This window comes from Acyrthosiphon pisum, chromosome A3, assembly GCF_005508785.2.
Source record: "Acyrthosiphon pisum isolate AL4f chromosome A3, pea_aphid_22Mar2018_4r6ur, whole genome shotgun sequence".
Classification (NCBI taxonomy): Eukaryota; Metazoa; Arthropoda; class Insecta; order Hemiptera; family Aphididae; genus Acyrthosiphon; species Acyrthosiphon pisum.
The window spans coordinates 8,463,922-8,481,139 of NC_042496.1; the positions used below are offsets into that span (position 1 = coordinate 8,463,922).

At 33.7% G+C, this 17,218-nt stretch overlaps 2 protein-coding genes across 2 annotated transcripts; both read left to right on the forward strand.

Annotated features, from left to right (window-relative positions):
* Positions 1 to 2,224: 2,224 nt before the first annotated feature.
* Positions 2,225 to 8,984, forward strand: LOC100169512 (protein mothers against dpp). The gene is made up of 7 exons (XM_001947068.5): positions 2,225 to 3,266; positions 3,352 to 3,529; positions 4,220 to 4,378; positions 4,454 to 4,524; positions 4,595 to 4,793; positions 6,897 to 7,137; positions 7,207 to 8,984. The coding sequence occupies exons 1-7, from the start codon at positions 2,994 to 2,996 to the stop codon at positions 7,364 to 7,366; spliced, it is 1,281 nt and encodes a 426-aa protein (XP_001947103.1). The 5' UTR covers positions 2,225 to 2,993; the 3' UTR covers positions 7,367 to 8,984.
* An 87-nt stretch (positions 8,985 to 9,071) lies between these two features.
* Positions 9,072 to 14,984, forward strand: LOC107884936. The gene is made up of 2 exons (XM_016808060.2): positions 9,072 to 10,501; positions 12,866 to 14,984. The coding sequence occupies exons 1-2, from the start codon at positions 9,187 to 9,189 to the stop codon at positions 13,777 to 13,779; spliced, it is 2,229 nt and encodes a 742-aa protein (XP_016663549.2). The 5' UTR covers positions 9,072 to 9,186; the 3' UTR covers positions 13,780 to 14,984.
* The last annotated feature ends 2,234 nt before the right edge of the window (positions 14,985 to 17,218 follow it).

Genomic DNA, 17,218 nt, shown 5'->3' on the forward strand with positions numbered 1-17,218 from the left:
ATAGTAGCATTGATTAAATAATACACTATATTGTAGTATAACATACTAATATTGTATATTTAATTAATGATACAAGAATTTATCAAAGATTGTGCTATTTTCTCCCACTTTTTTAAAAACTGAAATTGTGGACTCCTGTAGAAGTAGAATTACTTTAAGGTTGCCCTCGTCCACATAATTTATTTAAAACTCTATACAACTGGGATCTTGTGGGGTCAGAATAATCGGAATAAAAATCCTCGGGAAAAATAATCCCCCTAAAAAATCCCCAGACTACAATACTAAGTACTAACAACCACATGAAAATGAATAATGATTGAACAAATATCTTTTAAACGCCAATAAATTAGTTTAATTACCACATTATTAATATTGAATTACAAATATATTATATATACTTATAGAATATAGGTATACTTATAATTCAAAAAAATTAATATATACATATAATAAAATTAATAATTTTCGAAAAATCACCAATTATATTTTGATTTATATTACGATAGTATAATATATAATTATGTACAATTCTGTAAATTTTGAACTACAATTTGCAAATTATATTGTAGTTCAAATTGTAAAAAAATTATTATTATAACTATAAGGATTGAAAAATTAAAATATTACGTTTCCTATAGTATTTTGACGGTAATGTAAATAATATCAGATTATTGAAAGGTGTTTTTAGAAGTTTTTCTCTATAAATAGATGAAAAATTATAAGATTATAAAATTAAAATAATTATCAAACAATAGTTATAAATTATAATGAATATAGCCGTTATAAATATAGCATAATATATTAATATACAAATATTTTGAATGATCAATACGTTAAATAATACAGATAATAATATTAATTTAAAAATATTTGTTTAATCATTTTCATTGTAGTTAAGGGATTTTTTTTTCTAGGGTCAGAGATTTTTTCTTGAGGATTTTTATTCCGCCATTCAGGGGCGATTGACACCGTATAAATATGTATAACAATCCCCCACGGCCCTATCTAACCCATCATCACAAAAATATAATTACATTAAATTAAAAATAAAACAAATACAAATCACTTAACAGTGTTGACTGTTGGAGAAATGTTTGCACCCTATATAAATATGGAAGTATGTAACAGAGATACACGATGCACATAAAATATGAGAGCAGGTTTTGTTTAGACGATCAGCACTCAGGGGGCCTCAGAACGATATGATGGGGATGGTGAATGGCGACAGCACGGCGGGACAATACTATACCTCACTGGACCGTTGCTTCTGCACGAAATGCCGGCGACATATTTATGAAATACCATTTTGCAAGGGAGCGGCCGGTATTTACCTAAACCCATTAAATTTAGTATCGACATCTTTGTTGCAGTTGTTATTGTACAAAATGCGCACCGGCGCCGACAATATAACATGTAGACATAGCGCACTGGCACTGGTTTCATTACGGAAATTGAAAGACATAAATAATATTATTTCGATCTATATTGACTATTCGCGTGTATCGTCAATCGTCATATCAAAGACGCTGTATTAACAAAGCTTGTTTAAACATAAATTGTCAGACCAATTGTTTTAAAAATTAAAATCAAATTCCAATTTTTATACTGCAGCAGACAGCAGTCAGGTACAGAACGGGTCGAAAAATCAACCGCATGTCTGCGTGGTCAATATGTGCAGCAGGATGCACTATTTTTTTTTTTTTGTGCATATTATCTGGTATTATCTGGTATGTAATAAATATATTGCTGTTTTCTTTCTGTCGACTCAAGCAGGCAGCAGCATATGCATATCAAAATTAGTTATATTTTGTTCAATGAGTCGCATACGGCATACCTATTATACGCCCCACTGCCACAGTAGCTATGAGGGTGGATAATCGGGGTACGAGAAAAGAGTGCGGACAACATACATCAAGTTATACAGTTAAAGTAGTTCATACGTAAACGACTATACACATAATATATAATAATAATATTGGCGTATACCGTATATACAATATTATATATGAAGACCATCGTTTATCACTATAGATATTATATAAAATACAATAAAATATACCTAATACCCGTGTCGGTTGAGAGGAAGAAAAGGGAAAATCAGACTGGACCGTACAGGCGCCAGACGGCTGCTCCCACCCGCCTCGTCAGCAAGAGGTGAGTAGTACCTATACCCTACACCCGTATGGTCATATATACTGTATACCTGTAGCGCCGCCGAAACGTGTTGTACCTACTTCGAACTCGCGCGCGCGTGCGTACGAAACTAGTCCGTTCTCACTACCGTGACTGCAGTGAAGAGGAGGATTTATCGCCGGCGACACGTCTCGTCTGCGATTTACGCTTATTGCAGTGACCACATAATCGTATGGAATTATTGACCATTAATTACACATTCAGATGACGGCTGCGGCGGGCAACAAGCGCGACCACTGTCCCTCGCACTCATACATGGTTGCGTCGTAAAAGTAGCGCTATACTGCGCTGTCCGAAAGCCGTACCGCGCGCAAGTTCGTCGTCGTGTATAACAGCCGGTCAAAGTTTCGTCCTTACTAGTGCCCGCGGTTTGAAATCGAACAATTCGCGCCTCGCGGTACGAACGTCCCCAAAAACGACGTCGCGGTACACCTGCTGAGACACAAAATCCGGCAACGGCGCAGCGCACGCACTGTCCGGGGACCGTAACAAATGTGCGTGTGACACTCCGTTACAGCGTTGCCACGGTTAGCTCCGGAACGTATCCGTCCGAACAGCCCGCCACCGTCCATCGTTGGATTCTAATCAATGATGCGTGTTTTCCTTTCTCTCTTCCACCGAATAACAATAATAACAATAAATAAATAATATAAGAACTTAAAGTTGTAGTTATTTAGTGCTTGCTTATAGTGCTTGCTGTTGTCCGTTGTACACTTATTCGGTGTCTAAGATCTCTGGTCTTCGAATACTTCCCGAGCGTGTAAGTGCGGTGTGGTTTATTACGTTTCTGCTCCCGTGCAATGGAGGTGGACGAGTTCGATTCGGGCCGTTCGTCGTCAACAATTTCGTCGATAAACAGCTTGTTCTCGTTTACCAGCCCGGCCGTTAAGAAACTGTTGGGCTGGAAGCAGGGTGACGAAGAGGAAAAATGGGCTGAAAAAGCCGTCGACGCACTTGTCAAGAAACTGAAGAAAACGAAAGGCGCTATCGAAGAGTTGGAAAAAGCGCTTAGTTGTCCGGGACAACCGAGCAAGTGCGTCACCATACCGAGAAGTCTTGACGGACGATTGCAGGTACTAACAAACCTAAATCAAACCACCCTCAGATATTTAATCATTATAGTGGTAATATACATGTTATGTGTTTTGTTTCGTTCAGGTGTCGCACCGTAAGAGCTTACCTCATGTCATATACTGCCGTGTTTGGCGATGGCCAGATCTCCAAACCCATCATGAACTTAAGCCTCTTGACCACTGTCAATTCCCGTTTTCTACTCAAAACAAACAGAAAGATGTTTGTATTAACCCTTATCATTACAAACGTGTTGAAAGTCCTGGTAAGCCAAGCACAATTTGTTTAAGCAAATGTATTATATTGCTTTAGGCATTAACAAGAGTAAAAGCAATAATTGTATTTTGATTGAAAACATTATATTGAGTTATTTTGGTTTCAATATCTTCTCTAAAATATACAGTAAAAAAATTTATGTTGGCAGTAATTTTTAATAATATGAACTAGGTACTTCTTAGATACATTTATTATTATCATTGTCTCTCTTTTAAACAGCCCACTGCGTTTATGCTAATATTTATTTAAATTAAATACTTATTCACATATCCTAACCTAACCTAACCAAATTGAAAGAGATAATTTCGATTCATGATCAATGATCATACTTACACAAATATTTTAGTTGGTATACTTACCTAGTTTAAAAAAATGTTGGTATTCAAAAAGTAATTTTACCTATAGTCTATTCCAAATAAGTTATTGAAAAAATCACAACGAAAACGGGTTGTGTAGTCTCGTTGGTTGCAATCCGTGCCCTGCCAACTACTGGCCAATTACAGCAGTCCTTTTGTTCTGAGGCTGCGCTGTTTTTCCAAACCTATTTCGGATAGAGTTTACTAGTTTTATGTTTTTAATACTTAATTTACTTACGAATGTTGGATTTAAAATTATTTTAAATTAACAAGCATAATATTTGAACTATTTCTCCTTATAAGTTATGTTATTTACTTTTCAGTGCTACCTCCTGTATTGGTACCAAGACAAAGTCAGCTACCCCCTATGATGTTCCGTCAAATGCCGGAAAATCTTCAATACAATAATTATAATCAAGGACCCAATTCTCCATCATCAAGTCCTCCGCCAAATAGTCCCTTTCAGAGCAGCGCACTATCAGGTAAATAGATTTATTAGTGAATTCTAATTAAAACTTGAATTTATAATATTATATTCATATTTAAAATGTTTTTAGAATTAGGAAGTTCTCCTGGGCCTGATGAAAAAGCTATGAGTCCCACATCTGGAACACAAGTTTTGTACCAGGTAAAATATAACAATGTTTAAAATTAAGTTTATTTATAAATTACTTACTTAAAAATTTTTTACTCACCAGGAACAAGCTAGTTGGGCAAGCATAGCATACTATGAATTAAATAGTAGAGTTGGAGAACTATTTCATTGTCAATCTCCTGTTGTAGTTGTGGATGGTTTCACTAATCCAAGTAATAATTTAAACCGATTTTGCCTTGGACAACTTTCTAATGTAAATCGAAATCAAACAATTGAAAACACTAGGCGACATATCGGAAGAGGTAATATAATATTTAAATATAAATGCAAGATCCAAATATGCCTAATAGTAATTTATTTAACATTTCACTTTTTGATTTATTTGAATATTATTTATTTATTTCAATGAACTTTGCTTAAATTGATTAATAAATACTCTTTCAATAATATTTAAGCTTAGACAGCCAATATCAAATTAAAAATATACAAAAACAATAATAATTTCAAATTAATAATGATAATTAAATATATGTAATATTAATAGAATTAAACAACAAGTAACTACACAAAAATAAGTAGTTTGATGGACTTTTAAATTGGGTATCTTTAAACTTTGAAAGCAATGATAAATTATTACATTAAATTTGGCAAATTGAACAGAGGGCTATATTTTGTTAGAGATTGGTCCAATTAGTTGGAGCATAAAACTTCAGAAAATATTTTTTCTGAATTGTATTGATTAGGAACATATTTTGTCGGGAAAGTTTTTGCTTAAAAATATTATCTATATATACATAGAATGTAATAAAAAGGTGGGTTGTATGCTTGGCTCCTGTTATTTTTCCACGCTCTTTCATACAGAACCATATTCAATTAAATTGAGAATATATATCCCGGCATCGTCAAATTACAAGAAACACAAAACGAAACTGGCAAACCCTATACTAAAATTCAATCTTAATGAATTATTTCATTATAAAACTATACTCGTGCCATTGATAGGGCAGCACTCAAAACTCTTCCGATCTTGCGCATTCCCATCACTAAATCTGCCTTTACGTTGGCTGCCGTCAACTCTGGTCGCTGCCACCGTCTTTGCTACAACTATATGGTGGAAGAAATTAGAGGTGTTCCAGGTACTCAGCAATTACTCGATGGCCGGGTACTCGATATCATATTTAAGACTCGGCTCTTACTCGGTACCCGGCGTAATACCTACATGTTTACTCGGCCATTACTCGATACCCGGCGAAATGCTACATTTTTACTCGACTCATATCCAATGGCAAAAACTGATAATCTATTTATAAATATATGCATACCTTTAATTAATATAACGGAAAAATCTAAAATTCTAGGGTAATGAATTATAATTTATTTTGGTACATATTGGAATAATTGAACCGATATACAATAGCCAGTTGATTATAAACAAATCATGTTTTTCTTCTATGAATTACAAAAATAAATCTCGTGTTTACTGTTTAAAGACTTAAATTAAAAAGACTTAATCAGTAATTGTTAATCGATACTTTAATACTAGTATAAGTAGTGTTAAAATTTTTACTCGGCCAATACTCGATACCCGGTTAGCATTAAGATTTTTACTCGGCCAATACTGGATACCCGGTTAGTACTATAAATTTTACTCGGCCAATACTCGATACTCAGTTAGTATAAACAATTTTACTTGGCCAGTATTCGGTATCCAGCTTAGTACCAGATTTTCTACTCAGAATATCTCTAGAAGAAATTTGGGTACGATAACGATTAGCTCTCTCTCAATGGCACTAGTATGGAAAAAAAGAATTATTAAAAATCACTCTTTAAAAATTAAAATATTACAATATTAATGAATAGACAACGGACATACTTACTGGGTTTACTGTTAAAATAATTAAAAATATTATACTTTAAATAAACATTGATTTTATTGTACAAATTGACATTTATATTAAAATTTTAAATTACAATAATATTAATATTTTATTAAACAAATTAAATACATATTTTTATACTTTTTACAAATGTTGATGTTTTCAAATAAAAAGAAAAAAAAATATAATATATAATATCTGAAAAATCAGGACAAACTTATAAATTTGAGTATTGCGATATGGAAATAATATTCATCAGTTTCTCTATAATTTAGCTGTATGCTTCATACATCTAATATAGCTATGGGCGTATGCCACACTATATGTTAATTGCTAGCGTGGGTGGGTACTTTTTGAATTTCATTTCCCTTCCAAATAAAATTTAGTTTGGCATTGTGTATACCTATTAAATAAAAAAATAAAGGATCAATTCAATTATTTAATCTAAAAATATTAAATGTTAAATAAGTCATAAATTATGTTCAAATTGAACACCTTTTTAAATGTATTATTTACTATTTAATCTAGGCATTCAATTACATTACATCGGCGGTGAAGTATATGCAGAGTGTTTATCAGACTCTGCAGTTTTTGTACAGTCACGTAACTGCAATCACCATCATAATTTTCATCCATTAACTGTGTGTAAGATACCAGCTGGATGTTCTTTACGTATATTCAATAATCAACAATTTGCAACTTTACTCACAGAATCTGTGAATTCAGGTTATGAAGCCGTATTTGAGCTCACAAAAATGTGCACAATTAGGTAAGTACTAAAAAATTTATTACTGATATTAATGTTACAACATGAAATAAAATTAATTTGTCTGTTTAGGATGTCATTTGTGAAAGGCTGGGGCGCTGAGTATCATCGACAAGATGTTACTAGCACACCTTGTTGGATTGAAATCCATTTAAATGGACCGTTACAATGGTTAGACAAAGTTTTATGTGCCATGGGATCCCCTCACAATGCTATATCATCTGTTTCATAGTCCAACGTGCTTTTCACATTTATTTGTCTAATATAAAGGTGTTTTTTTTTGTTTTAACTAAATTTTCAATATGACTTATATACACATAAGTTGTATACAATATTAGTAAAATAATTTTGCTACAAAATACCAGGTATTTTTATATTAAATAAACTTATGAAATTTAACTTTTTGTAAATTAAAATTAGTTTATTTTGCTGTACTATATGTTTGGTGCTCGCTATTCTTATTACTATATTTTTTTTTTTTGTTAAAGACCATTTATTTGTTGTGTTTTTTTTATCCTAAATATTTAAAGCTTTTTAAAAAAAAATTGAAATATGTTTGAGACTTGAGAGATATATTACATATTTTCTTCTAAAATTTATTTGACATATTAGTTATACATTTTGTAAAAAAGGTATGGTAATATTATTATGCTCTCTAATCAAATATATTATATTTGTTTGATGAATTATTGCTAGCAACTAAGTAATCTCACTACGAAAGCGCAATAATATACAATTTCTAAAACTTGTTTTACACCTTCCAAGTATACATGAAAATTATAGAGGAAAAATTTATCTAACCTTTTTCAAAAAAATACTGTCCTCTTTCACGCATGACCCTTCAGTTTTTGCCATTTGAGTGGGCATTATTATTCTGAATAAAGTATAGATCTGTAGCTAATTAACAATTTTTTATATTTTATATTCTTATTAATTAGTTAAATCATTTCAAGAATAAAATGTTAAAATACTTAAAATTTATCATAAAATATTGTTTACTTGAAATAGGATATTAATAATAGGGAAGACGAATGTAGATAAAATTCTCCTCCATATTTTTTATAATAGGTATTTTTACTGTAAGACCCTTCAGTATGCTGTATTCTTGGAAGGTGTAAAATATGTCATTCTGTAAAAAAGATGTGTAGGTACTCATATATTTTTTTCTGTTGCTTTTATTTACTGATGGTTGCATACTTGCATATAATATACAAAATGATAACTATGTATTGAGAAGTTGAATTTTCCGCTATTTTCTTTTTAACCTATATTGCATACTTATAAATTATAACGTTCAAATTTTATTATCAATAATTATTTTAGTAAATTACAATTGCTCATTCAATATGTTCATTTTAGTTTATTTATAACTTAAATAATGGTATGCTGCTTACAATGACAGTATAAACCATATACAGGGTGTTTTATGATGTTTTTTCTTTGTTTCTTTTAAATAGTGGGGCAACAATGTAATTTTGTAGCTTGTCTCAATCGGAATAACATAAAACAATCTGTAAGTTAATAATTTTGTAAAGTCGTTATTATTTTATAGTACTATAGTAGGCGTGCAATAATGAGAATATTATGTAAGCTGTATATTTATATTGTTGAATTTTAAATAAGAGTTTGTTCAATGTTCCCAATGCGTTCAGTAATGTAATATTTATGTTTGGTTTATTATTATATTACATATATTTTTTTTAGTTGTATACATTATTCCTAAACTTTTTAGTTTATTGTCTACAAATATTATTCATAAATATGTTATATTGATCTTATTTTATAAATATTTCGAATGTGAACCATAGTTTTTTTGTGAAAAAAAAATATATTTTGCTAGAAAGACGATATTTTTTCCTGATGTTTAATTTTTTATCCCTTGTACTTCAAAAATTGAATAGTGAATAGTTATTAATTAATGACTTAATTCATGTTACACTGGTTGGTAAACAAAATATATCCACTAAAGTCTAAAACAGGTATATTTTTACGTTAAAAACCGCAGCACTATATTTAATTGCATTTAAACAACGATAGTTTCAAGTGTCGTTAATGATAATTGATTATGACGTTATATTAATTACTCAATGTCATGTCGGCGAGACAAGTCAAGAGTCAATTGTTATAATTAATTTCTGTTACGGTTTTTCTTCTGCACCGGTCCACGTGCCCCCTCGGTCATTAACTAGACAGCCGACGGCGAACCACCACGAACAACACCTTTCGCAGACAATGATTCGACCTGCAACAATGGTGTTAGCCGTGCTGTCGTTCCTAAGCTTTGCGACGTCCACGGTCGCTGCAGGTATGACGTCGTTAGCCGACGCGGTTTCAATGTCGGTGGTTGCTGCCCAAAACAACGGCGGCGGCGGGTACACTGCCGAGTTGTTCGACTGTCTGGCGAACGTGACGCGAACGTACTTTGACCGGCGGACCGTTTATATGTACTTCCGACGGTCAGGAACAGTGGAGTATGCAGCCGCGGTAGATGCATTCGCCATGGCCGTGCAAAGCCCCAAAGTGATCGTGCCATATTCGTCGTTTACTGCGGACGTCCCCCTGCAGCAGCAGACGAGGGGCAAGGTCTTCGCGTTCCTGGCCGAGGACATGCTGTACACGCAACTTCTGAACGCAACCCAGCGGAGCCACTTCGTGGCAGTGTGGACAAGGCAGATGCCCATGAACAATATCCGGCGCACATTCCGACACTTTTGGGACGCGGGCAAGCATGTAAACGTGGTCGGGCTGGTTCGGATGGACGGCGGTGGCGTGAACGCGTATACTTATCGGCCGTTCTCCAGCTACGGATGCAACAAGCTGGGGCGACCGTTCCTACTGGACCGGTGGGTGGACGGGCGATTCGGGGTGGGCGCTGACCTGTTCTCCAGCAAGCCGAAGACCGGTAACATGCTCGGCTGTCCGCTCCGGTGCGCCGGAAATGAACACCCACCCGACACGGTATTGAGGCCGGGCGATGGCACTGCACAACGGCCGCAGTGGACCACATCCGGCGTCGGTGGCAAGGTGCTAGAGATCGTAGCCAGACATATGAACTTCACGCCGGTCATCATGTCACCGAAGGGTGGTGTGTCCGAGATGTTCAGTTGGTACAACAGCGCTGAAGTTCTAGAGAACATAACGGCCATGCTGTACGCAGAGGAGGCCGACTTGGCGTTCGGCTGGTACTCGTATGCCACGCACAATAGTGCGTACAACACGGAACTTGCTCGAACCACGAGTATCGACTGTCTTGGGTGGGCTGTTCCGTACCGGGCGGGTCCGCCACCGCAGTCTTGGACCAATTACGTTTACGAGTTTGACAAAATCGGATGGTTGTTCATCGGCTCGATGTTCGTAGTCGTTGTCGGTAATTTATTTATTTATTTACGGATAAATTGTCCAATTTAAAGTACATTTACAGTATGACAACTCACAATTGCAGTTAAAAAAATGTTAAACTAAATGATAAATGACTACAAATGAGCTTAATCAATAGTTTACTATATATAATAATAACTATATAGGTATAGAATAATTTATATCTTAATATTATATATATTTAAGTATAAGTATTCAAACTCCTAAACAGCTGCATCGATTTTGATGAAATGTTTAGGGTGTGCTTGAGTGAGTCTTTGAATAAATTCACAATTGGACCCGGTAAGCCCAACACGGGGAGGTGCTCCAACAAGGATTTTGAGATTTACGATGGAAATGTTTGTGTCCAAATGGTTGCTATGGTTACATGAAAAATTAGTAGAAAATAGTATTTATTTATTATTGGTTGCCAAATCGAATTTTCACACATTATCTACCAAGGTGGCTATGTTGCACTTATAAGAGGAGGAGGATTGCCTAATGGCTAATACTTGATATGTTGTCGCACATTATCCATTTCGTCGTCTCAGAATGAAAAGGTTCTAACGTAATTTTTGTAATTGTTCAGGAGAACGTTTTTAAGTTAGCCCGTACCTATCATTCACGTATGAATTAGAACCTTTTCATTCTCTGTATCTCATTGAATAATCAACGGATCGATACGATTTCAGGATTGAATTATAAAACAAAAAATATTTAATAACAATATGCAAAAAAACCATTTTTCAAAAAAATTGATTTAGAACCTTTTCATTCTGAGACGACGATTTGTTCACAATCTGACATAGTCGGACTGCCTACCAGGGTGGCTGAGGTTCACCTTACACTTACTGCAACAAGTTACATGACACCCAAAAGACGTTGAAAAATTACAATTGTTTTAAGAATTATTGTCATTTTTTACGGGTAACGAAGTGCGCGGGATCAGCTGGTACAATCATAACAAATACATAAATATATAGACACTAAACAATGAAATACAAGTTAATTGCATATAGTACTAGTACCTACCTAATTATATTTTTTTATAGCATTACTTATTCAGCTAGCTCTACATATTTACATATTTTTATCCTAATATTCCATTGCATTTATACTTAAAAATTGTATTTTCTTGATATTGAGTTCTGGAGTTAACCAACTTTTGAATAAACATTTTTTTATATTTTACATCATCACCACATATTTTTATTTATTTAAAAGTAATTTCAAAAGATATCCAACAGGCAACAACATTATAATATGTCAAAGAATAGTTAGAATGTTTTTATAGATTAATGTGCTAATTTTGTAGTGCCACCTGGCATCTTCATGTTAATCCAACGATCTCGACATTTGTACTCGGGAAAAAAACACTAGTATGAAGTTATGCCATTGGTACAATAGTACCACAAACTTAAAAAAGCTCTGCCTGTAGAAAAGTCCAACAAAATTTTAGAGCATTAAAACAGTGCAGTCCAATAGTGTGATTGTATAGTGCAGACTGATCGTTATTCATTAGTGTGTGTGAGTTCCTCGAACGCTTTATGTAATTAAAGATAAACTACGTCTAAGATTCTTGGAAATCAGTAACGTACATACGTATAGTCAACGTCCCTATATTTTGCGATCAAAAAATTTTCAATTCTAATGTACCACGAAAGTTCCAAAAAGCGGAAAAAAAATTCATTCAGCAACAAAAAACCCTATTTTAATTTTGAAAAAATATTTGAATTCCTTTATATTTTTTTCTTAGGTATGTAGGAAAATGATTTTTGATTTGTTGTATTGTTTAATTAGTATAGTACCAAATTTTTTTTTTCATAATTCATTTTTACTTTAGTACCTACCAGCTATTACTAAAAAAAAAAATTCACTTCCGACAAAAAGCGGAGAAATTCTAAAATTTTTCCGAAATTAAAACTGAACTTTTTGAAGTATATTTTTTTTCGCTTATTAGTCTAAATGCATGAAAAATGACCAGCTTTAAACGGTCTTAATATCTATAGGTAGTAGGTATACTTACTATACGAATGAACGACAGCAAATTTTTGAAGGAATATTAGTTCAAAAATATAATTTCTTTATTCTACATTTGTTTAAGTTTAGGATAGTTTGGAAGTGACTACATATTATAATTAATTAATAATTATATATAGGTACTAGCCACTAGGTAGGTAGGTACTAGAAAATGTTGATGTTTGCTGTTTGGGTAGGATACTGGATAGTGGATAAGGGTCACGATTTACTAGTTGGGTCGTGCAATTGGCCCCGATTTCTTTTGGTTAGGCCCTCTAAAATGTAAAAGACACAAAGCTACAATAAAATAATAATAAAGTAATAAACTGCAGCAGTTGGCGTCTATTTATTACAGGTGTGTTCCATTTCTTCCGAAAGCTGAAAAAGCTGCACCGTGTGGACTCTGTGGTATTTTTCGTGTACCACACAGCCATCGACCAGCCACTGGGCGTGCTGCCTGTCTGGTGTAGCCTCCGGGCGTTCATGGTGCACTGGCTCTGGTATTGCATGGTCATCAACGTGGCGTACAAAGCGTCGCTGGGTAGCTTCATGACGGTGCCCGCGCACGGTGCAGAGTTCACTCGGATGGACGAGATCCTGAACTCGGCACTGATCACGATGGCCACGCCGCGGTCGATGCACATTATGAACGCGACTACGGCCACCACGCGAATATCGCGGACGTTCATGAAGCGGCTCCAGCTGTTGCCGCCTACCAACTTCGAGCTGGTCATCGACCGACTGGTGGTGAAGCGTGACATCGCTCTGTTTGAGGTCAAGCGGTTCATGTACTACTACTCCATACCACAGGCTAAGCGCATCAAAGTCAAGATACCCATACGGTTCCTGCCTGGCTGTCTGTTGCGTACGCACACCACGCAGTTCATGTTCAACGGTGGCTCATACCTCATCGAGCCGGTCAACGCCGTGCTTAGCACGCTATTCGAGACCGGCATCGTCGACCACTGGATCACGCACTTGGGCTCCAACAAGGTGCTACCGCTGGAGAAGATCCGCGGCCGGGTACTTAAGCTAGTCCGGCTCAAGGAAGCGTTCCTGTTCCTGTTTTTTAGCTATGCTGTCGCGTTCGTCGTGCTCGTCGTCGAGATCTGTTGGTCCACAAGACTACATCGCCGAATGTGGCGGATCGTCCTGCAGCGACAACGTCTGGATCGATCCTCCACGATGGCTACAAGTAGTAATAGTACTGGCAATAAAAGTGGCCGCAGATCCTCTAACAGTAACACCGTGTTTCCGTTCGTCCACTGATATTATGATTTCGCCATTGATCATCACATTTTGGCATAACAGCCAGCTTAATATGATCTAATTGTAAAACTATAAAATTCACTCTAAATCAAATATATCGTTACTCGTTCTATACTAACCATTCTTATATATAGGTAGTATATACATCTTTGTGATGTGTTACTCAAATTTCAATTTGACACGTATATTAAATTTAGAAGTAAAGCAATCAAATCAAAAAAATAAAATAGTTAAAAAGAAGCGTTTAGAAGAGATGTCTGAGCTTGAACAAATTAAAATAGGACTGTTTGATTTCATTAAATCTTTAAGTTTTACATTTTGCCAACCCCAACCCAATAGTCAACTAAAAAAAATTAAAAATTACGACAAACCCGATATTTGGAGAAAATTATAAATAAAACAAAAAAAAAAACATTTTTAGGGCACGATTTTGTCAAACTCCCCGCCGTGTCTCCAGAGTAATGCTAATACCAGGATATGTAGTAAATTATTATGGCCGCAATTCGTATGTCCCTCTCATAAGCCCGGGCCGCAACTAGTACTTGATTTAGGGATTGGACTTAAACTCACAAACAGCGTGGGTGAATCATTAGTTTTCTTTTTAATATTGTAAATTGATTAGTAGATGCATTGCCCACAACTATTAAATTATTTATACTAAAACTTTTGGTAATAATACTATTCCGATTTCCGGCTATCAATAAAGTCATGATAAAAATCGAGAAATTGGTCAGGTTTGATATTTTTTGGGTGATATTTATACGTTTTCTCCGATTACCAAGTAGGATGATCTGGGATGAATTAGGGAGAGTAGGAAATGTAAATATGAGTAGATAATATGAAGAAAGGGGTGAAATGCATTTATTTTTATTACCAAATGCGCAATGTATAAAATATGCGAGCCCGAACAATCCAACTCCGTCATCGTTTTCCGCGGTTTGTTAATATGTACTTATTTTGCCTAAACTATACGCCGTATAACACCTTAGGTTTGTACGAAGTCATTCAACAATGTATTATTAATATTTATATTAATTTATGTACACTTCATTTCTATTAGTATTTACACTGATTTTTCGTACTCTATATTCTAAATATAGGTATTTTACAATAATTGTATAATTATTATACATTTTACTTAGTTTTTGATTATAATAATACACTACAATATAAATTGGTTGTCGTCAATTATCAAGACTCACAATTAGAAAATATGTTTAAGTTAATAAAAATAATTAACTGTGGCAAGTTAAGTTAATTCAATTAAGTCGCCTTCAGTTAAAAGTTAAATGTTCACAAAAAAAATTTAACTTGATAAGTTTAAAGTTAAGATAGAAAATTTAACTTGATAAGTTTAAAGTTAAGATAGAAAATAAAATTAATTTAGTTAAAAAGAAAGTTAATTTTTTTCAAGCCACAATATATTTATGTCATAAACTGTCCTAGTGTTTGATTTACACAAAAATTTACCAAGACATTTAACACTGTGTAAAAAATTAGTTTATTATAATATAAAATTATAAAATAAATGGCTAAAATCGAAAAAAAGTCAATGAATCAGTATTGTATAGTTGGTTCCGCATAACATGAAAAGAAAATTAACTTAAGTTAAGTTTTATAACTGCACGATGAAGATAATTAACTATAAAAAATTGAAACATTACACATTTTATCAGAATAAGTTAATAAGGTAAAACCAAATTTAATTATTTAGTTAAATTAAAAAGCTTAAACTTTAAAATAATTAACTTTTTATAAAAAAAAATTTAAGGGGAACGCGAAAGTCTGCATGCAAATGTATTATAACTTATAAGAAATAAAAATAATATATAGCATTTTTAAGGCCATTTATGGCTATATTTTGAGCATATTTGTATGGTTTTAAGAGCATTTAAATTCGTGCCCTACTTATTAGATTGGATTTATTTTAGTACATCAATAAAAATATAAATATTTGGATGCTGAGTATAAAATTATTTATTCAGCTTCGCGTGAAATGATTCACAACTATTTGTTGTACGATTAGATATTGTTGAAAATTCTGCCCAAAGATTAGGAGGGATTGCGTAAATGTAGAATCTGATGCAATGTATGTTTTTAAAATATAATCGGTGAATAATTTTATATTTACATTTGCAGGAAGCTTTGACATAATATATTCAATTAAACAATCGTAACATCTTTCGGACTTAAAAATGGTAAACCTAGAAATAATTTTAAAAAAATTACTTTCCTCTGAATTTTTTTTTTATAATTAGTACTTAAGTCAAGGCATTGTATTTTTTTCTACCAACTTTGTCCAAGGTGAAAACGACAACCTTTAATATTAATTGCTGGCCAAACTTGGAGTGCGGCATTTCAAAGTCAACAAAAATAACCTTACAAAAATAGTCTGCAGTAATTGCGTCTAAATACGATAAGATAAGTATCTCATTAATACTCGACATTTGAGTAGATAACCCAAGTAAATAACCTGTAAATAAACCAGTGGGTTGCCGATTTCATTTAATTCAGAGTTGGTATCGAAAAATACAAGAATTAGGCTTAACCTTAGATTATAAAAAAATGATTGGTTAAAACACACTTTTGGTTTAACATATTTGGACCCTTCGGAAGTATCAGATTGTTTTTCATTTGATTTTATGTCAGACATCCCTGAAGACAGCAAATATGGTAGGTAATAGATATGCCGATTATATCTTAGAAAATTAGATTGATGAAAACTCGAATTTTCCGCCAAGTATGTGGGCTTCACATACAGCGACATTAAAAAGAACAACCAACAATTGTGAATCTTTCCATTCTCATTTCAACGAACAATTTTATAAGGCACACCCATCATTTTTTACATTTTTACATATACTTAAGGATACAATACAGACGGATACTTATATCAAAATTAATAGTGCTAATAATAATACAAAAAAATTCCAAAGAACAAAAAAATATTAAACCGTTTAAAAACTACAGAAGACGCAATTAAAAAAAAAAAATTCCAATGAAATTAGTAGGTACACTTTTGTCAAAACTGTTTCTTTTAATTATATGATTTTTTAAAACCTGACATCTTCTTCTTCTTTGGCTTTTTACAGGCCTTTAAGGCCCATTGCCGCAACAACATATTGTCTCCAATCTCATGCCCAGTGCGGCGAGGAACAAACAATGGATCACCTACTGGTATGATGTGAATGCCCAATTACCTGCAGTGAAAAGGACCTCGCGGTAGCAAACCAGGAGGCAATAGACATGGCCAAGTACTGGTCAAACAGTATATGACAAATTTTGATAGCGGAAACTCAAAATACCAAAGAAGTTACCAATAAACATATACACTATAGTCCGTGTATACCTATAATATTATAGTTTTATTTTACCTATTTTTAAATGTTTACTGTGAGTTCTATTTTATGTTAATCTATTGTATTCCAGTGTACTGCAG

Coding starts and splice junctions, on each gene's coding strand:
- LOC100169512 (XM_001947068.5), top strand. CDS start 2,994: ATGGAGGTGGACGAGTTCGATTCGGGCCGTTCGTCGTCAACAATTTCG. Junction 4,379..4,453: donor TCAGAGCAGCGCACTATCAG/GTAAATAGATTT, acceptor AAATGTTTTTAG/AATTAGGAAGTTCTCCTGGG. Junction 7,138..7,206: donor ACAAAAATGTGCACAATTAG/GTAAGTACTAAA, acceptor TTGTCTGTTTAG/GATGTCATTTGTGAAAGGCT.
- LOC107884936 (XM_016808060.2), top strand. CDS start 9,187: ATGATAATTGATTATGACGTTATATTAATTACTCAATGTCATGTCGGC. Junction 10,502..12,865: donor GATGTTCGTAGTCGTTGTCG/GTAATTTATTTA, acceptor TATTTATTACAG/GTGTGTTCCATTTCTTCCGA.